Source organism: Mya arenaria, chromosome 7 (assembly GCF_026914265.1).
Source record: "Mya arenaria isolate MELC-2E11 chromosome 7, ASM2691426v1".
Lineage (NCBI taxonomy): Eukaryota > Metazoa > Mollusca > Bivalvia > Myida > Myidae > Mya > Mya arenaria.
Genome location: NC_069128.1, coordinates 56110050 through 56131687, shown reverse-complemented (window position 1 = coordinate 56131687; position 21638 = coordinate 56110050). Strand labels below are relative to the sequence as shown.

General features: G+C 38.0%; 1 protein-coding gene across 1 annotated transcript in view; it reads left to right on the top strand.

Moving 5' to 3' along the window:
- The first annotated feature begins 1066 nt into the window (after positions 1-1066).
- The window catches only part of LOC128240694 (ankyrin repeat and IBR domain-containing protein 1-like), a 29773-nt gene continuing 9201 nt past the window's right edge, over positions 1067-21638 (top strand). The window contains exons 1-16 of the mRNA XM_052957428.1: positions 1067-1154; positions 1974-2215; positions 4291-4498; positions 6125-6307; positions 6945-7116; positions 9033-9196; positions 10855-10940; positions 12002-12146; positions 13727-13902; positions 14956-15044; positions 15810-15940; positions 16468-16602; positions 17396-17552; positions 18103-18245; positions 18890-18993; positions 19317-19422. Of these exons, the coding sequence (XP_052813388.1) occupies positions 2028-2215; positions 4291-4498; positions 6125-6307; positions 6945-7116; positions 9033-9196; positions 10855-10940; positions 12002-12146; positions 13727-13902; positions 14956-15044; positions 15810-15940; positions 16468-16602; positions 17396-17552; positions 18103-18245; positions 18890-18993; positions 19317-19422 (2187 nt within the window). The 5' untranslated portion in view covers positions 1067-1154; positions 1974-2027. The remainder of the gene's footprint in view (positions 1155-1973; positions 2216-4290; positions 4499-6124; positions 6308-6944; positions 7117-9032; positions 9197-10854; positions 10941-12001; positions 12147-13726; positions 13903-14955; positions 15045-15809; positions 15941-16467; positions 16603-17395; positions 17553-18102; positions 18246-18889; positions 18994-19316; positions 19423-21638) is intronic.

Here is a 21638-nt window from a genome sequence, read left to right as displayed (position 1 = left end):
ATATCAATATATGTACTTTTTTTGCAATGGTATCATCTGGTGTCTAGTTAAGATCACAATCAGAGTTTAATCAGTATGAAATGCTTTTGTCTCCTTTATTTTAAGCATAGATCATATTGACATAATATATCAAGAATATATATAAAAAATATATATTTAGTATAAAAACGATGTTTTATCACACACACACACACGCACGCACGCACGCACGCACGCACGCACGCACGCACGCACGCACGCACGCACGCACACACACACACACACACACACGCATACACGCACGCACGCACGCACGCAACACACACACGCACGCAATCGGTCTCATTCTCCGTATACACAGGCATTGATAGCAAAATTTCTCTCCCAATGATATTTAAAGATGCACTCTTATTCCCAATTTTCCACTTTTTCCACAAGTAATACAATTGTTTTAATATACCAAAAAACAGATGGATAAATATCGAAAGCAATAGTTCTAATGAAGGATACCGAGTTTAATTTGAAAGAAAGATGCAGAAAACACAATAGTTCTACCTTGTGAGACAATAATAGAACGCAGTAAATGTTTTAGCACTCACCAATCATTTAATATTTTTGCGTGTTCAGCTATTAAATACACGGTTACAATCCTGTTATCAGAAATTATTATTTTCCATAAATGCATTATTTAGTATGTAGTTAAAGGTGTATCACTTAAAATTTATGTTCGTTATACATGCGTATGTAATGATTTTGAATAAGGGCGTCACAAAATTTTATTTTAATTTATTCTAACTCTTTGGATTTGGTATACCCCAAACCTCTACTGCGTAATTATATACAGAGCCAATAAATGCATCAAATAACTGAAACATACTTTTGGGTTTTAGGTCAGAGCATTTACATTTATATAATTACATAAATCTCACCCGTTACAATGTTTAAACACGACAGAGTAAGATATTCAGACAGTAGTAATCATATTATATACTAACCAATAGGTACCGGGCGGCCGGTGTTTAAACATCTGCTATTTATTTGACAGCTAACTTTTATTGTGAGACGACCCCTGTAACAATTTTTGGATGCGGAAGTTGCCGACATTTACCCGGCATGCACCAATAAAAACACAAAATGGGAAAAAAGAGATGATAAAAAGAAAAAAGTGATATCATGTAAGACGGCGATATATAAATCTGTATTTACCAATACACATGTTTAATTTGTTCATTCTCCTTTAAAATTACATGTCAAAAAACAAATTGACATGAAAGATCAACACAGCTGTCGGTTTTTCTTTCATTCATTGTCTTGGTCAACAAACTTGCAAAACAAAGAAATTTTATAAATAGCCACACCACGACACAGTCAAGACAATTTTTACTCGTACAATTATTTAAGTTAACCTAGGAGGGAACGGGTGCATACCAATTAATGCAGGGACATGAGCATAGCGCTCTGACTAAGCTACCACCACCAGACTGACTAAGCTATCGGGGTAACAATTTCCAGCCACCCACACCTTAATTTTAATTGCCATTAAGGTTATAATTTTTTATAATGCATAACTTTGTTTCACCTCTGTTACTCAGTTTAAATGGGATGAAAAAATAAAAATACAAGATTCAAGAATCTTTATTTGAAGTCTGGTGTATCTTAACAATAAACATTAGCTCAATGAACGATTTTCCGACATGAGCTATATCTTGACATAAATTTGTATAAATATATATATATATGGATAAAAATAAAAGACCATCACATTAGTTTTATATATGACTTTATCCTATTTTATGTGCCTTGTAACACCCAAATAGGATTTACCTATGTGATGCTGTTTATGTTTCAACACACCTTCACCTTTTAATATAAAAGAAATGGACACATTCACCAACTAACACTAACAAAATCACAAACAAAAGCTTTGAATGTCAAAGAACAAACAGTTAAACAATGAAATTATAAACAGGTTTAACATTTTTGCCCCACTTCAGATGGGACATGGTTAACCTTCGATTTTCTTGAGAGACTGACAACATCACCTCAATATGGGAAGCTCCTCCTCTAAGTTTCGTAAGCATCTGCAGAACGGTGATGAAGTCGCAGCCCTGAATGTTTACAGTAACCATAGTGACTTGAGGAAGGGCCTGGACCCCAACTGTTCTTATGGTGATAACTACCAGCATGAGACGCCACTACACCTGGCTGCCAGACATGGGATGAAGAGTCTACTTAGGTTTTTTAATATTTTTTTATAATAAATTTCATGTATCATGTTTTAGACTGGAACATACATTCAACAGTTTTTTTTTTTCAATTAAGGTATTCTAGAATCAATGTCAAATTAAACAGTTACTGCTTTTGACAAGTTAAACATAACCAACTTTTTATTCATATTTTTTTCTTGGTGGATTAAAGATGTTGTGTTAAAAAGTTTAGTTTGTTGCTCCATCAACAATGTTCAGAGGACTTAGTTCCAAATGTTGAATTAATCAATTTTAACATGCTAGTTAAAATTTATTTAAAACAATTTACAGATGAAATTCAATTACTGTAAAATCATTAATGTTCATGGGCATGAAAGTTTGTGGTTTGCAGAAAAAAAACAATTTCGTGGGTACTTGAATTCGTGGATTTTCATTTTTGAAAAAAAATTCGAAGATGCGATCGTCCTAGATCGTCTGCATAATATCCACGAGCTGGCCCGTGATTTCTGTCTTCTATGTCACTCGGTTTATGACACTCGCTAATGTGGTACGACATGCCAATTAGTGATTATACCCATGTCACTTATCGATTTAATTGGGAATAAAGGTAATAAAATAAGATGTACCCTGATCATAAATACAGATAGGGGAAGCCATTGAATGCCCATTAAGAATTTTGCAAACTGTGAAAACACCGAAAAGGTGCGTCTCATTCGGTGCTTAGTAACCTTCAATGTACTAGTAATCGATTAATTATTTCATTAAATAAAAAAATCGAGTACAGACACTCATCACGAACATCTTGTAAACTTGGAGATATTCATTAACAGCACACGTTTAAACACGTGCTTATAACTGTCATTTGCTGCATAAAACACATTTAATTGATTTGGTGCATTATTTGTTAAAGGCAGTTATAATATATTAACAGAATAATGATCGTAAGTTATACAGTGAGACAGGTTTTAACACTGTATACTGCGACCTCTGTAAATTATATATTAGAGTACGTACGTAACAAGGCAATTGAAAAATTGAATAAAGGGTTTATATTTCGTGGGATCTTGAATTCGTGGATCACCCAACCCACGAAAACCACGAACATTAATGCCCCATGAACATTAATGATTTCACAGTATTAATTATTAGTGTGATTAGTAAACAGCATTGTCACTTGACAGATACTGATCGGACTGACAGTTGTACACATTGGTTTGAAAATATCAATTATTTTACAAATGAAACTGAAAGTAGAACATTTTAAAATGACTGAGTTGTGCATCTAATCTGGTACCTACTCCCAAATCGCATCGTTCATGTAATAATTATTATGCTGAATTGTTTTCATAAGGCCAATATCTGCTTGGATAAAGAGGTTAAAAACAATGACATTGTTGAAAGCAATCATTATTGTATTAAATCTTGGTGTATTTTCAGGAGTTTCTTGTATGAATAAGATACAACTATGGAAACATGGAAAACAATGATTATTGAATCACAACTTATTTTTATAAAGGGACTGTACACCAGTTTGGCACCAAAAAAAGTTTTTTTCTGTAGCGAATCTCAGGACAATTATCTAATAGAATGTGTTACGCTTTGATATCATAATTGTAAAAAAAGTACAAAAAAGGAAAAAAATAAATTGTGTTGGAGACCTGAGTTCAAACCTGTGTCGCCAAAATTGCAGTCCAGCGTCATATCCACTGAGCTACGATAGCTTACTCTAATCGGTTGACATAATTAAGCTATACACCTACCTTGGTAATATCACGTGATAACACCGACTAGCCAATCATGCAAAAGGAATGATTTCTACTAGGTAGACATACCCAGTGATCTATGTTAATGGAAAAATATGAAATAACTGCTAAACTTAGATAAATTGTAAAGTATGTGGTACTTCAGTTAGTAAGTTTAAATGCATTGTACACATCGATGCCAAGTTTATGTCAGTTTTCGACAATTTTTTTCGCTATTTTATCATATGGAGTACAGCCCCTTTAACGACGCAGAGGTATGATTTTGAAAAATTCAAAACAATTATTTTTGTATAATAAGATGATTTTTTTGTTCAACTTGATCAACTTGGTTTACTTTGCAGGATTTTCTTGTATGAGCACGGAGGCAACCCAAATAAGACAAACGGTCGCAAGGAGACTGCGCTACACTGTGTGTGTATGGAGAAGCACCCCCAGTATTACCCCGTACAACGAAGGCGTCTCGAGTGCCTCACTATGATACTGCAGTGGAAAGGGGCGGAGCTGAAGGATGGAGAGATTGAGAAGGTGGATTTAGCTGCGCTAGACGAGGTATGAGTGTCATAGATGCAGTTGTCATGAATATAAGAACAGGGTTTTACCTTACGCAGAAAATCTGGACATGCCATAGGGTTTAAGCCAGGTTTAGAAAATGACAGGGTGCTGCAAAAGAGGGACAGTTTGGTAAGAGAGAAAAGGGTACACTGATTCGGGCTGTAAAGAAGTGGAAAATTTTGAATTTGACCAAAAGTGTTACGAATTGTATTAAATTGAAGAAATATTTGGTCCACTGCCAAATATGTAAATTTTGTGAGTATTTATAGTCATATTATGAGTTTATTTCAAAACAATTGAAATATTTGACAGTCTTTAGTATTGAAGTCTATGAGGGCAGAAGGGTGCACATGTTGGTCTCCATGAGGGCATAAGGATGCCCATGTTGGTCTCCATGAGGGCCGAAGGGTGCACATGTTGGCCTCCATGAGGGCCGAAGGGTGCACATGTTGGTCTCCATGAGGGTAGAAGGGTTCACATGTTGGTCTCCATGAGGGCCGAAGGGTTCACATGTTGGTCTCCATGAGGGTAGAAGGGTTCACATGTTGGTCTCCATGAGGGTAGAAGGGTTCACATGTTGGTCTCCATGAGGGCCGAAGGGTTCACATGTTGGTCTCCATGAGGGTAGAAGGGTTCACATGTTGGTCTCCATGATGGCCGAAGGGTGCACATGTTGGTCTCCATGAGGGTAGAAGAGTTCACATGTTGGTCTCCATGAGGGTAGAAGGGTGCACATGTTGGTCTCCATGAGGGTAGAAGGGTGCACATGTTGGTCTCCATGAGGGTAGAAGGGTGCACATGTTGGTCTCCATGAGGGCAGAAGGGTGCACATGTTGGTCTCCATGAGGGTAGAAGGGTTCACATGTTGGTCTCCATGAGGGTAGAAGGGTGCACATGTTGGTCTCCATGAGGGTAGAAGGGTTCACATGTTGGTCTCCATGAGGGTAGAAGGGTGCACATGTTGGTCTCCATGAGGGCCGAAGGGTTCACATGTTGGTCTCCATGAGGGCCGAAGGGTGCACATGTTGGTCTCCATGAGGGTAGAAGGGTTCACATGTTGGTCTGCATGAGGGTAGAAGGATGCCCATGTTGGTCTCCATGAGGGCCGAAGGGTGCACATGTTGGTCTCCATGAGGGTAGAAGGGTGCACATGTTGGTCTCCATGAGGGTAGAAGGGTGCTATGAAAAAAAGGACTGTGTTCAGCACCCTTCCATAAATCTTTTAAATTAGCTAAAACTGCATGTAGAAGCAGGTTAAATGTAAACTGCTGGTGAAGTAGGGTTTAACTGGTTGAGCTATAGTGTGTTTCTATTATATCTGTGGATAATGAGCGAAAGTGAGCTTGTAATCATTGAGAATGCATACGTTAAAATATGTTCATGATAAAATGTTAACTTCAGTATAAGACAATTATGTAAAACATTCATTTGTTTTATATTTAAACTATCACACGCTAATTTCTTTAATATTAAAAAATATCACACACTTATTCGCTATTTTTCTATGTTTAAAATATCACATAGTTATTTGTTAATATTTAAAATATCTCACACTAATTTTACAAGTGAGCATCAAAATGGTTGCAAACTGAAACATTCTGTTCATGTACATTATTTATTCAGGAAAACAATACGGCCCTCCACTATGCTGCCCAGTCTGGTCTGAAGCAGTGTGTGGAGACATTGGTGAACCACAGTAGCCCACTGTTCACGGAAAACCAGGATAATCACACACCTTGTGACAGTGCTGAGGGGGCCGGCTTTAACGACATTGCCCTCTATTTAGAGTCCAAGATGGTCTTTTCTGTGAGTAGTTTGTATAGAGACCTTTTTATCATTAAAATATTCTTAAGTATTGCGTTGTGAAGGAAATTGAAACAAACTTTATAAGTAAATGCTCATGGAAATCATGGAAATAGAGATAGAATGATATTTTTACCTATGTTTTGGTGTTGGTGGTGCACTAGCGAGTCACTCTGGTTTAGAAATGACTGAAGCAGACCCTCAATTTCGTAGGAATAAAGTATTGATATGGATTGATAACTGTGCCCTCTGTACCATTTCATAGTCATCATATTACTACATAATCTTAGATCTCCCTTCAAAGGACTGATGACACTGGTAAAGCAAAAGAGGAAGCATCCTTCATATGTTTTAAGGGGCATGCAATAAATCATGGACCCATGGGGGCTGTTTCAAGGTCAAGGGCTCAAGACTTACGTTTGCAAATTTTCCAGGCATAACCTCATTTTTGGTGTTAGCTGTGTTTCAATAAAAAAGATCGTGAGAACACTTATGGTGAACATGCTTAATCAACGTAAGGTTTACTTCTAAAATCCTTTCTTGAAACAGCTCCCTGACCTTTAAAAATTCACCTTATGACATGTATATGTGTGTGATAATAAAGTATCCCTCTCAGCTTAATTTGGACTTTATTTTGCAGAATGATGACACTGGTGGAGAGATAGATGAAGCAGCCCCTGAGATAGATTCTGAAGAATACAGCGGACTTAGGGCCCAAGATCTTCAAGAAGCTAAGGATCAGTTACTGGTAGAGACTGCCGACATGCTCAGTATACCACTGTTCACTGCCGAGGCGCTGCTCAGGAACCATGGTATGTTGAACGATTGACTTGCTTGGTTTACCACTGAGGCACTGCTTAGGAACCATGGTATGTTGTAAGATTGGCTTGCTTGGTTTACCACTGTTCACTGTCGAGACACTACTTAGGAACCATGGTATGTTGTAAGATTGGCTTGCTTGGTTAACCACTGTTTACAGCCGAGGCATTGCTCAGGAACCATGGTATGTTGTAAGATTGGCTTGCTTGGTTAACCACTGTTCACAGCCGAGGCATTGCTCAGGAACCATGGTATGTTGTAAGATTGGCTTGCTTAGTTAACACTGTTCACAGCCGAGGCATTGCTCAGGAACCATGGTATGTTGTAAGATTGGCTTTCTTGGTTTACCACTGTTCACTGTCCAGGCACTGCTCAGGAACCATGGTATGTTGTAAGATTGGCTTGCTCAGTATACCACTGTTCACTGCCGAGGCGCTGCTTAGGAACCATGGTATGTTGTAAGAATGGCTTGCTTGGTTAACCACTGTTTACAGCCGAGGCATTGCTCAGGAACCATGGTATGTTGTAAGATTGACTTGCTTGGTTAACCACTGTTCACAGCCGAGGCATTGCTCAGGAACCATGGTATGTTGTAAGATTGGCTTTCTTGGTTTACCACTGTTCACTGTCCAGGCACTGCTCAGGAACCATGGTATGTTGTAAGATTGGCTTGCTCAGTATACCACTGTTCACTGCCGAGGCGCTGCTTAGGAACCATGGTATGTTGTAAGATTGGCTTGCTTGGTTAACCACTGTCCTGCCGAGGCACTGCTCAGGAATGATGTTATGTTGTAATGTTATGTTGTAAGATTGGCTTGCTCAGTATACCACTGTTCACTGTCGAGGCACTGCTTAGGAACCATGGTATGTTGTAAGATTGGCTTGCTTGGTTAACCACTGTACTGCCGAGGCACTGCTCAGTAACCATGTTATGTTGTAATGTTATGTTGTAAGATTGGCTTGTTTGGTTTACCACTCTGTACTACCGAGGCACTGCTCAGGAACCATGGTATGTTGTAAGATTGGTTTGCTAGGTGTACCACTGTGCACTGCTGAGGCGTTGCTTAGGAACCAGGTGCTTAGGAACAAGGTGCTTAGGAACCAGGTGCTTAGGAACCAGGTGCTTAGGAACCAGGTGCTTAGGAACCAGGTGCTTAGGAACCATTGTATGTTGTATGATTTTGTTGCCTATTGTTTGACCAAAGACGCATATTGTTTAACCAAAAGATAAAAGCATGACAGATGTGAAGGAGGGGTCATTATGACAATCTCATGGAAGAAATCTTAATTTTGATGAGTAAAATAAAATTGCTAAAATTGCTGGTGATTTATTTAAGCTTACATCTTTCTTCACAATTGGGCTGACTTGTTTAAGCCCAAATAATTCATGAATTATGCCATGTCATTGTGATACTTTGTTTTTCTGTCTCGTGCTTTAATGTCTTATTTTACACAAGTTTTTGTTCGTTTATTTTAAAGTTACGCTCTTATTAAAAATCAATAAATACACATGTAAAACAAACATACATTTTAAGTGATAGACCTTTATATACTTCCTGAATAATGCATTTATGGAAAATATTAATTACTCATAACAAGATTGTAACTATTTATTTAATAGCTAAATACGCAAAAATATGAAATGATTTGTGAGTGCTAAAAGATTTTATGCGATCTACTTTTGTCTAAAAAGGTAGAAATACCGTGTTTTCTGAACCTTTCTTTCATATTTGACTCTGTATTCTTCATAAAAACCATTGATTTCAACATTTATTCATTCTTTTTGGTATATTAAAACAATTCTATTAGTTGTGGTAAAACTTATTTGGGAGTAAGAGTGCTTCTTTAAAAGTAAAGAGTAAGACTAACAATAATATACACATGACCAGTATGTACATGTATCTTTCAGAATGGTCACGAGAAATGCTGCTTGATGCCTGGATGTCCAACCCAGTGGCCTGTTGTGAGAAGAGCGGAGTTACTGCCCCTGCTAATCTCTTCAGTGAAACTCCAATAGTTGCTGAGTCATTAAGCTCACCAACAATTCCCCAGGCCCATAGTTCACTGGCTGAGGTGAGTTACTGCCCCTGAAGTACTGTGGCAATCATTACACTGTTACAAATGCTGTAATAGTCCCAACACGCCTTCTGGCTGTCAGTCAACCGTTGCAATCGCAGTCGGCATAATTAACGCGTGTCGGTAATTAGTCTTGCCAGCGGAAGGCATGTCGGGCCAGACAAGCCATAAAGGCCTGTTGAAGACCCTGTCTTTTGTGCCTGAGATGACATCAGTTTTTTGCTGTTGATGAAGCTAAACACAGTCATATTTTCTCAGTAAAAACCAATACTGGTCCTCAAACACTGTATGCATGGTAAAAATAATAGTATTCCCTTGATTCAAAAAACACCCATTAAGACTTCAGGGGTGTAGAAATTAATTTAAGTAGCAGGGAATATCCCAAAAATAGGCGGGGGGGGGAGGGTCTGGGTGTCTCCCCCCAGTTAGGGTCAAGGGGACAACGCACCTTGTGGGATGAATTTAAGCCTTTTTTAACCAAAATTTCTAGTCTTCTGGTGCATGTTTATTTTGTAACAGGGAACCTTATCATAATTGTACTTGAATATGTTACTGAATCTGAGTACTACCCCCCCCCCCTCCCCCTACCCAGCAGTGAGGGCTTACTAATAAACCAAATTACTGTCAAATTCAGATTCAGAATAATATTATAACATTCCAGACCACATGCCTTGCCATTTGCTAGCAATTCCCTCCTAATAGTATATGTAATTTCTTTTCTACCAATCATATACTTTCAGCCACTAACTTATTCCGATTTAACAACCAAAAGAAATATCTGGACACTTTGTGACGTTTAAGCGTACAAAATTTAAATTCATCAAAATAATGGATTATTTTTAGCAATGACATCACCGCAGGCTTGTTTCATTTTGTTTACACCCGGGTATTGTGTAAATAGTAATAGGACTAACAGAGCCAGACATGCTCATGTTGCAAACTTACTACGCTTTTTGGTGTCTGGAAAAAATATATTCTTTTTTCACCCACTATTGCTTCGCAAATCATTAACTTCAAAACATCCCCAGAGGGGGATGCGACTAATAAGGTCATGTATTGAGCTAATGTTATTGTATTCGGAACGCTAGGAAACCCAGACCTTGTACTTGAAAACATCCCAGAGGGGGATGCAACTAATGTCGTCTCGTTTCGAGCTAATGCTATATTGAAGTCGGAACGCGGGGAAACCAAAATAAACAATACCAACAATCAGGGTTTTAAACGGATGTAAACATAAAAACATGACAAAAAAATAACAGATTTTATTTTTTGTTAATGCGGGGAAAATTGTCGGGTAAAAATGATAAAGTAATTGGTTTATTTTACCAGCTTCCTCCCCATTTCTACACCCCTGGACTTATTGAGGGGTGTGAGTGGCAAAAATAAAGACATTGCCTCATGTTACTCCAAAATAAGACTGCTTGGGGTTATGTTCCATTGTACTGTGGGGTGGGGGCGTATTTTGCTGCTTGAAAACTGTGGGTATGTCCCCTTAAACTGTCAAGGTTACATGGTATTCCTTTGTACTGTGAGGGTGTTTCTCCTTGTACTGTGAGGGTGTTTCTCCTTGTACTGTGAGAGTGTTTCCCCTTGTACTGTGAGGCCATGTCCCCTTGTACTGCCAAGTCTGTAATGAACATTTGATGCAATTTCAGTGCGACATCTGTACCCAGACATTCCAGCAAAACCAGGAGCCTGTCCATATGATCTGTCACCAGTTCTGTAAGCACTGCTGGGAAGGGTAAGTGTACTATTATTAACATCTATATGTGTCTACAGCTTCAAACTTTCTTTTTATTGTCCTATTTACATGACACAGGTTGTATGTCGGAAGTGGCCAGCATGATCCATTGGATTACAGTCATGTGTATATTCTAATCCATTCATTGATCAATTGAATGGTTGAATTATATCCAGCGTCATGTTTATTTTAATGAAATTAAATAGAAATAAAAGTTGTCTACAGGTTATCTTTAGGCTGGTTTTAGCACATTTAAATTACCCGGTATTTGATGGGTTAAGGTAAATTTTTGGATAAATATTAACCAATCAATGGATATTTTGGCCGACGTTAACCAAACCGAAGACTTAACCAGTTTTATACAATTGGCTGTACATCTGTCAAAAGGTACTTGAACTGAACATGAAGGAGGGTTTACGAGACAGGTGGTAATTTCCTGAGTTCAATGTGAATGTACAACTGGTTATTTTAGAATTATCATCATATTATTCTCCCCTCCACCCACTGCATCTGGAAATGCAATGTCATATAAAAGAAGAGATGTCATGCTTAGGGTAAGGCAGGAAAATCCTAGCGCCTGTGGAGTTTATTGCAAATTATACCACATTACTTTCATTCCATCTCCACTGTCACACAGGTACTTGAATCTGAAGTTCAAGGAGGGCGATGTACATGACATAACATGCCTGGGGAACGGCTGGGATATCCTAGCCCCTGTGAAGTTTATTGCGAATACCATGTTATTGTCATTCCTGCCTTTTATTGTCACATCTTCATTTCCCAAATAAAGGCAGGGTACACCATTTACATGCCTGGGGTACGGCTGTAACTTCCTAGCCCTTGTGGAGTTAATTGTGACTGCCTTGTAAATTTCATTCCTGCCTTTTATTGTCACATCCTTACTGTCCACAGGTACCTGAATGTAAAGATAAAGGAGGGTGGTGTACATGACATAACCTGTCCAGGGTACAGCTGTAACATCCTGGTCCCTGTGGAGTTTATTGAGAATGTCCAGTTACTATCTTCCCTGTCTTGTATTATCACATTTTCACTGTCCTCAGGTACTTGAATGTAAAGATAAAGGAAGGTGGTGTACATGACATAACCTGTCCAGGGTACGGCTGTAACATCCTGGTCCCTGTGGAGTTTATTGAGAATGTTGTGTCTCGGGATATGGCCAGGAGATACCTGCAGTTTGACATTAAGGTAAGGGAGGCTTTGTTTTGTTAATTGTCCAAGACTTTATCGCACGTGATATTATATCTCAGAAATAAATCAATTTACCCATAATCAATTATCAATGGGTTCAGTAACTCCTAGTGTTGTTCTGATGATTAATTAAGGTGGTCCGATTTTAAATTTTGAAAAAGTAAGATGATTAAAAAAAGGTTATTGCCATTGGACTATGTTTTTATTGGTCATCAAATTTCTTATTTTACCCATGTTCAGGTCCCAATTGCTCAATATATATGAAGTGTTACACATTTATGTACCTTTTTTCAATTAGGCAAAAAACTTCCATTTACTTGATTTTACTCCATCCCCAAATTGTTGGGGAAAAATACTGTATACTCATGTAGTAATTTTCAGTAAATCACAAGGGTCCATATTCCCTCACAAGGGTCCATATTCCCTCACAAGGGTCCATATTCCCTAATGCCTTGAGTCTGAGTTTGAGAATCGAGCTCAGAAAAAATTTGAAATCTTAATTTTTTCAAATATCTATAATAAAACATTATTTCAGGGTTTCCGCCAGGGATTCTTAAGGCATGTCGGGAGGGGAGTGTTTGGGAGGGGTGTCCCCTCCTGACATTGATTTTTTTTTTATTTTCGTAATCAAAATGGTGCAATTTCCTGCATTTTAAACACGTTTACAGTTATGTTCCTATGATTTAGAATAACCAACTAAAGTCCGATTAACATTAAAAATATTTGCGAAAAGGTTTAATTGTTACTCTTCATTTATTATTGGTTCTTAAGTATTCCGACAATACAATATCGACGGTATTGATCGACTCGTGTTTCGTTTAATGCGGGTATTATTTATATTGACACCGTTAACGTCACAGCAAAATGTGTAAAACACGCTTTCTGCATGCTGGAGCCCGGAGTAAAGCGACTGCTCATGGGTGGCTTTAAAGCTGCAACAGCTAATAATTATAAAGCCGTGTCGGCTAAATAAACGGATTCGGGATCAATAAACAAAATAAAACGACACATAATTTATGTTGCCAAAGTCAATTAACACTTATTGTTTACTAAATGCATTCATAGGTGATTATAGAGATGAAGGTCGCAATTACGACAGTGGTGTTTTTCACACATTCTCATTTTGATAAAGAATAGGAGTTTGGTTAATTGCACCGTCGATCCTCACCGACACGTCTTCATGCTGTCGTCGATCCTGAATGGCTGATACAAATGCTTCTGGCTGTCAGTCAACCGTTGCAACCGTTGCAATCGCAGCGAAATTGTGTACTGTCAAAACTGATGATTGTTTTCATAAGGCTTGTCGCTGCGCGGATTAAAGCATGTCGGCATAATTAACGTGTGTCGGTAATTAGCCTTGCCAGCGGAAGGCATGTCGGGCCCGACAAGCCATAAAGGCCTTGCGGAAACCCTGTTATTTAACAAACTTTGTCTATTGATTGAAAAACTGATATTAAAAACAATTCTTAGCATCTTTTCTCCTATAACAGCATTTTTAGAACAAAATGAAGATTTGGTTTTTTATGAGACTTAGTCAAAAGTGAGTCAATATAACTCATGTCTTACTGTATTTGCAGGCATTTGTGGACAGCAACCCCAACATAAAGTGGTGTCCGTTTCCGGGTTGCGGACGGGCGGTGAGGTTTCCAGAGGTTGTAGAAGGAGCCCAGAGTGTGACCTCGCCCCGACACTCACAGATACCTGCTGACAACTCACGGGCGGTCGACTGTGGGAGCGGTCACCACTTTTGTTGGTAAGGAAATTTTGGATGATTAAATTAAGTGCAGACCCATCAATACCTGTTGACACATCACAGGCGGTCAACTGTGGGAAAGATCACGTTATCTGATGAATCATTACTGGCGGTTGATTGTGGGAGTGATGACTACTTCTGTTTGTAGAAGTGGGTAATTAATGTTATCTGTTTCCTTTCATTGAGTTTCCCCTGTATAAATACTGGCTACTTACAAAGATGATATTTACCTCACTCTGCTAGGGTTATATGGGGGACATTAGTGAGACCCTGAATTCTTGCTGGGCCTCTTATAGAATATCAGAAGTATATCAACTACATATTAATCTTGGACCTTGCAAATTGAGAATATCATAGATAAAACATGGGATGTTGTTTGTTTCAGGGAGTGTTCGGGGTATCTATGATATAGATAAAACATGGGATGTTGTTTGTTTCAGGGAGTGTTCGGGGGTATCTATGATATAGATAAAACATGGGAGGTTGTTTGTTTCAGGGAGTGTTCGGGGGTATCTATGATATAGATAAAACATGGGATGTTGTTTGTTTCAGGGAGTGTTTGGGGGTATCTATGATATAGATAAAACATGGGAGGTTGTTTATTTCAGGGAGTGTTCGGGGGTATCTATGATATAGATAAAACATGGGAGGTTGTTTGTTTCAGGGAGTGTTCGGGGGTATCTATGATATAGATAAAACATGGGATGTTGTTTGTTTCAGGGAGTGTTCGGGGTATCTATGATATAGATAAAACATGGGATGTTGTTTGTTTCAGGGAGTGTTTGGGGGTATCTATGATATAGATAAAACATGGGATGTTGTTTGTTTCAGGGAGTGTTCGGGGTATCTATGATATAGATAAAACATGGGATGTTGTTTGTTTCAGGGAGTGTTTGGGGGTATCTATGATATAGATAAAACATGGGATGTTGTTTGTTTCAGGGAGTGTTCGGGGTATCTATGATATAGATAAAACATGGGAGGTTGTTTATTTCAGGGAGTGTTCGGGGGTATCTATGATATAGATAAAACATGGGATGTTGTTTGTTTCAGGGAGTGTTCGGGGGAAGCCCATGAGCCGTGTAGCTGTGATAACTTGCAGAAATGGCATGGAGAAATCTCGGAGATCAAACCAGAAAAATGTAGGTTATTGATATACTGTCCATTTGATTGCATTGGGAGTTTCATTAGTTAATGATGAGATTTGTCTGTTATCTTTTAAATGTCATGTTTAACCTTATTAACTCCCCTGAGACCACAAACAGTCTCAAGTCTGAGTTCAGACTCAAGTGGCAACTGCAAAACTTAATTTTATTGTAAATATCTTTCTTGCTGAGTTTTGATGAATTTGATATCTATACGAAAATTGTACAAATATTCACATTAATTTTTTAAATGGAATAAAGATGATAGTTTGATATTTAATAAAATGTTGTTTTAGTCTGAGTCTAGACTTGGACTTGAGACTGTTCGTAATCATGGCCCCTGCTGTAAATAAACTTTTAGGGTTTTTTCCAGCTATTCTGGGAGAAAAAAAACTTAAATAGTCAAAATTAAAAAAAACAAAAACACCTTCAATTTCATGTTTAATTTTATGAATGTATGCATAATATCATATTATTATTATGAAAGTTAATGATGGTAAACAAAAAAGATGGCAGTTTTTATTTTAATCTTAAGGTAGATAAATTATAGATAAATTATAGTCCTTTTATTGGTCGATCGTACGGTTGATTAAAAACTGTCTGCATGGAGCAAATTTGGGAGTTTTGGGGAAAATTTTTGAGTTATGGGAAACTTTTTGGATTTCCCTTTTAGGGTGCCCCCCGGTGTTTGGCGTTATTCTAATTTCATATGTATGTTTCTACTCCTTATTTCATATTTGCATTTCTTTCCCTTTATTTCAGTAAATGGCACAGAGCAGGAGACAGAAACAGCTGCCAACTGTCTGTGGCTTGTCACCAACTCTAAATCCTGCCCTAACTGTAAATCTCCCATACAGAAGAATGAGGGATGTAACCATATGAAATGTTCCAAGGTAAGTCAGCCCATACTTGCCTTCTTAAAGCACAGGAGAGAGAAATAGCAGTCAACTGAGTTACCCTATGAAATGTACAAAGGTAAGTCAGCCAATACACGCCTTCAGTACAGGCAAGAGCAATAGCAGTCAACAGCTGTCAACTGAGGGCTGTTACCCTATGTAATGTAGAGGTAGCAAGGTATTGTATTGCTTAAATTGTTTACCAATATTTTATGGAATAGACTTTATATGAACAATAAAATTATGTTTGTAAAGTCCTGTCCAGGCTTTAAATATTCTATACAGAAGATTGAGTTATGTTTCCACATGAAATGCTCTAGGGTTTGGTATTTTTGCATTCATGATATTCAACTTTGTAAACATATTACCAAAACCACTATGCACATTCAAAGTAAGGCCTATAACTCAGGCTTTAATGGTTGTAGTTATGTCCCTTGTTTGACAAAAAACAAAACAGACATAGTTGACATTTGCATGCTCTAGTTGAAAGGATTTAATCTGACCTATTTCTTCCCATATTTCAGTGTAAACACGACTTTTGCTGGGTGTGTTTAGACCAATGGAAGCGTCACAACTCCTCTACTGGTGGATACTTCAAGTGTAACAGATACGAAGTCTCAAAGCAAGTGGAAGAAGTCACCAAATTGTCCATAACAGATGTAAGTTGGATTGATTTAATGTATACAATTAGGTAAAACAATGGTTTGGTTAGGGTTACATCCTTTTCAAAAACAGGTAGGGTAGGTAGGCTTTTTTTATTTTTATTTTTTTATTAGGTTTAATATAAGAAGGTAATAGTCATCATTGAGAATGATGTTAAAGTGATAATCTGTATAAAGCTTTAAAGGTTTTAAACTACATAAAATCATTAAAACACACACACAAAAAAAACACATCTTTTTTTTAAATAAATAAAAAAATACCATCTGACTATAAAAATGGTAGGAATGGCGTCTATTTCGTAGGTAGGGTATTATTTTAAGGCCAAATGTGGGTTGTTTAGTTTAACAGTGAATACACTTGGAATATTTTTTCATTTATTAGTCAATTTACTTAAGCTTTAACAAAATAATAAGTAGATCATCATAATTATCTTAAAGATTATCTTGTTAAACACTCTAAAAGTTTATATCAAAATTAAAAAAGTATAATGAGCTTCAAGTTAAGATTGTATGAAAAATTGTAACCTTTCTTATTTTGTTATTGTTTTTTTTGTCAATTTTCCCTGGTAAAACGCTAGTCATGAACAATCATGCATTTTTAAATTTGTAAAGGTTAGAATAAGTAAATAATTTCTCTGCTCCTTTGATGGCAATTTTTATAATGCAACATTTATTAAAAATGTCCACGGATGTCATATTCTATAAATGGATAAATAGAGCTAGCTTATTGGTGGGTCAAATCCCTCGAAGAAGAACAGGCAAATCAGTGTGTTATACATGTACCTTACAGGCAGAAACGAAGAACACAAAGATGCAGGAGCTGAACAAGTTTGTACACTACTACACAAGGTACAAGAACCATGAGAACAGCTACAAGCTCGAGGAACCACTGCTGAAAACTGCCAAGGAAAAAATGCTCAAACTGGCTGAGGCAGTCAATGATTTAGGTATGAGGCAGTCAGTGATTTAGGTATGAGGCAGTCAATGATTTAGGTATGAGGCAGTCAATGATTTAGGCATGAGGCAGTAAATGATTAAGGATTGTGGCAGTCGATGATTTAGGTATGAGGCAGTCAATGATTTACGATTGTGGCAGTCAACAATTTAGGTATGGGGAAGTCGGTGATTTAGGTATGAGGCAGTTGATGATTTAGGATTTTAGGAGTCAATGATTTAGGTATAAGGTAGTCGATGATTTAGGATTGTGGCAGTCAATGATTTATGTTTGAGGCAGTCAATGATTTAGTATTTTGGCAGTCAATGATTTAGGTATGAGGCAGTCAATGATTTAGGATTGGGGCAGTCATTGATTTAGGTATGAGGCAGTCAATGATTTAGGAATGGGGCAGTCAATGGTTTAAGTTTGAGGCAGTCAGTGGTTCAGGTATAAACAGTCAATGATTAAGGCTTACATATTAATTGTTGACTTGATAAGCAGCTTGGCATCGTTGGCACATACCTAATACTGGATAATCATGTTTTTCTTCTACACCACAGCAACAGCGAAAGACGAGACCAGGTTTGTGGAAGAGGCTGTTCACAAGCTGTTGAAAGCTAGAAGGGTCCTCAAGTACTCGTATGTGTATGGTTATTACCTGGACGGACCACCCTACAGAAAGATCGTGTTCGAATTTATGCAGGTCAGTGATAAAATTTAATAAATGCGATGAAAAAAGCAAAAAAAGGTTTTTAAGTATTTGTACAAACTGGAAGGTGTAAATTATATGAATGGCTTTCCAAACAAGAACTTAGGTTTTCGAGTGGTTTTGAACTAAAAAGTCTTAAAATGCAGGATTACTCCTAAAATCAGGATTCAGAGCTTTTTATAAGAATTTCTAACCTAAAATCATAAGCAAGGGCATCTTTTTTAGTTTTGGCATCAAAGTAAGCCTGTGAACTAACAAAAATTATTTTGAATTGGCTTTGAAAACACTAACAGGGAATTTCAGCAGAGGGAAGCAGAGGAGAAAAGGATTGACTTATATCCTATAATTTTAAGCTATATGCATTTTACAGTGAATATGAAGAAAGTAATGTTAACTTATGAGTGTGGTCTTGTGTTAAGGGGGAAACTTGAGTACCTGAAGAAAACCAACTTGTCCAGCTTGATGACCACAAACTAAGCTTAAATAAACCTAGCCGGGAAATCAAATACAGTTAGTTTACCACTCAACTTATCCGACAATCACCAATGTGTGATTAGACGTCTGCATCCTGATTACTCGTGTTTCTATTCATGATTTTTGATCTGTTGATGACCATAAACATTGTATTTCACTTACAGACTGAGCTTGAGGAGTGTACAGAGATCCTGTCACAGATGGTAAACCGGTTATACCTGCGTACACCACGCAAAAAGATAATCGAGCAAGCCCAGCTCTGTCATAGGTAATGTGACTCCATACATGTGTTTTTATTGTAATTGTTAACCATTTTGAAGATAATCAAGCTTTGCCATTAGCAAGATTAGTTCACAGATTATACTTATATTGTTGAGCTTGATTGTGACAAAACCTTTGAGAGTCTTGATCATACTTGTTTTTTGAGCAAGAACCTTTTTTGCTCATTTTATTTCTATATTCATTTTTCACCGCAGTAATCATTACCTTTTCACATGTTAAAACTTATGCTATTATCCTCAATGAGATACAGTGTTCATAAAACCTATAAAGAATGAAATTACTTTAAATTGAAAAATTCCAATTTTGCAGGAAGAGACAGGAGTTCTTAACAGCCATATCTAAGGGCCTAGTACCCCCTGAGACCCCTCCAGGTCTGAGAAAGAAGCGGCGGAAATATAGCATGGACACAGAAGATGTGAGTAGATAGTCTGGTGGCAAGTCCAGTGTAGTTGCCCTGTGTTCATTATTGGCAAGTCCAGTGTAGTTGCCCTGTGTTCATCATTGGCAAGTCCAGTGTAGTTGCCCTGTGTTCATTATTGGTAAGTCTAGTGTGGTTGCCCTGTGTGTACTTGTGGCAAGGCCAGTGTAGTTGCCCTGTGTTCATTAGGCAAGTCCAGTGTAGTTGCCCTGTGTGTTTATTATTGGCAAGTCTAGTGTAGTTGCCCTGTGTTCATTATTAGCAAGTCCAGTGTAGTTGCCCTGTGTTCATTATTGGCAAGTCCGGTGTAGTTGCCCTGTGTTCATTATTGGCAAGTCCAGTGTAGTTGCCCTGTGTTCATTATTGGCTAGTCCAGTGTAGTTGCCCTGTGTTCATTATTGGCAAGTCCAGTGTAGTTGCCCTGTGTTCATTATTGGCAAGTCCAGTGTTGTTACCCTGTGTGTACTTTTGGCAAGTCCAGTGTAGTTGCCCTGCATTCATTATTGGCAAGTCTAGTGTGGTTGCCCTGTGTTCATTATTAGCAAGTCTAGTGTGGTTGCCCTGTGTTCATTATTGGCAAGTCCAGTGTAGTTGCCCTGTGTTCATTATTGGCAAGTCCAGTGTAGTTGCCCTGTGTTCATTATTGGCAAGTCCAGTGTAGTTACCCTGTGTTCATTATTGGCAAGTCCAGTGTAGTTGCCCTGTGTTCATTATTGGCTAGTCCAGTGTAGTTGCCCTGTGTTCATTATTGGCAAGTCCAGTGTAGTTGCCCTGTGTTCATTATTGGCAAGTCCAGTGTAGTTACCCTGTGTGTACTTTTGGCAAGTCCAGTGTAGTTGCCCTGCATTCATTATTGGCAAGTCTAGTGTGGTTGCCCTGTGTTCATTATTAGCAAGTCTAGTGTGGTTGCCCTGTTTTCATTTTTGGCAAGTCCAGTGTAGTTGCCTTGTGTTTATTATTGGCAAGTCCAGTGTATTTGCCCTGTGTTCATTATTGGCAAGTCCAGTGTTGTTTCCCTGTGTTCATTATTGGCAAGATTAGTGTAGTTTCCTTGTGTTCATTATTGGCAAGATTAGTGTAGTTTCCCTGTGTTCATTATTGGCAAGTCTAGTGTAGTTGCCCTGTGTTCATTATTGGCAAGTCTCGTGTAGTTGCCCTGTGTTCATTATTGGCAAGTCTCGTGAAGTTGCTCTGTGTTCATTATTGACAAATCAAGTGTAGTTCCCATGAGTTCATTTTTGGCAAGTCGGTGTAGTTGCTTTGTGTATTTTTGGCAAGTCTAGTGTAATTCTTCCCTGTAGTTTTCCCTGTGTTCATTATTGGCAAGTCCAGTGTAGTTGCCCTGTGTTCATTCTTGGCAAGTCTAGTGTGGTTGCCCTGTGTGTACTTTTGGCAAGGCCAGTGTAGTTGCACTGCGTTCATTAAGCAAGTCCAGTGTAGTTGCCCTGTGTTCATTATTGGCAAGTCTAGTGTAGTTGCCCTGTGTTCATTATTGGCAAGTCCAGTGTAGTTTCCCTGTGTTCATTATTGGCAAGTCCAGTGTAGTTGCCCTGTGTTCATTATTGGCAAGTCCAGTGTAGTTGCCCTGTGTTCATTATTGGCAAGTCCAGTGTAGTTGCCCTGTGTTTATTATTGGCAAGTCTAGTGCAGTTCCCCTGTGTTCATTATTGGCAAGTCTAGTGTAGTTGCCCTGCGTTTATTATTGGCAAGTCCAGTGTAGTTGCCCTGCGTTCATTATTGGCAAGTCCAGTGTACATTATTGGCAAGTTTAGTGTAGTTGCCCTGTGTTCATTATTGGCAAGTCCAATGTAGTTTCCATTTGTTTATAGTTGCCAAGCTATATCCCTACCATTGATTCAAACTATTTTACATATAAAGTAGGCTGATAATAAGTTAATATATGATTTGCAGACAGTACACTATTGGGCAATCATGCAGACAGCAAACTATATAGATTTATCTATCTGCATTATTATCAAAATATATTATTCATGATTTCCAGTTGAATAATAATATATTAGATATGGAATAGCCATACTTATTTGGGGTTTTTCCTGGGGCACCCTTTGGTTGTGGAAGTGTCAAGTTCCAGGGCTGGGGTAGGCTCCCTTTGGTCAAAGACTAGTATTATAATCTGTCTCCCTAGATAATAATTTTAAATATTTAAAATAGACTTTCGAAATTAAGCATCCTTCCACCCTGAGCACAAATCA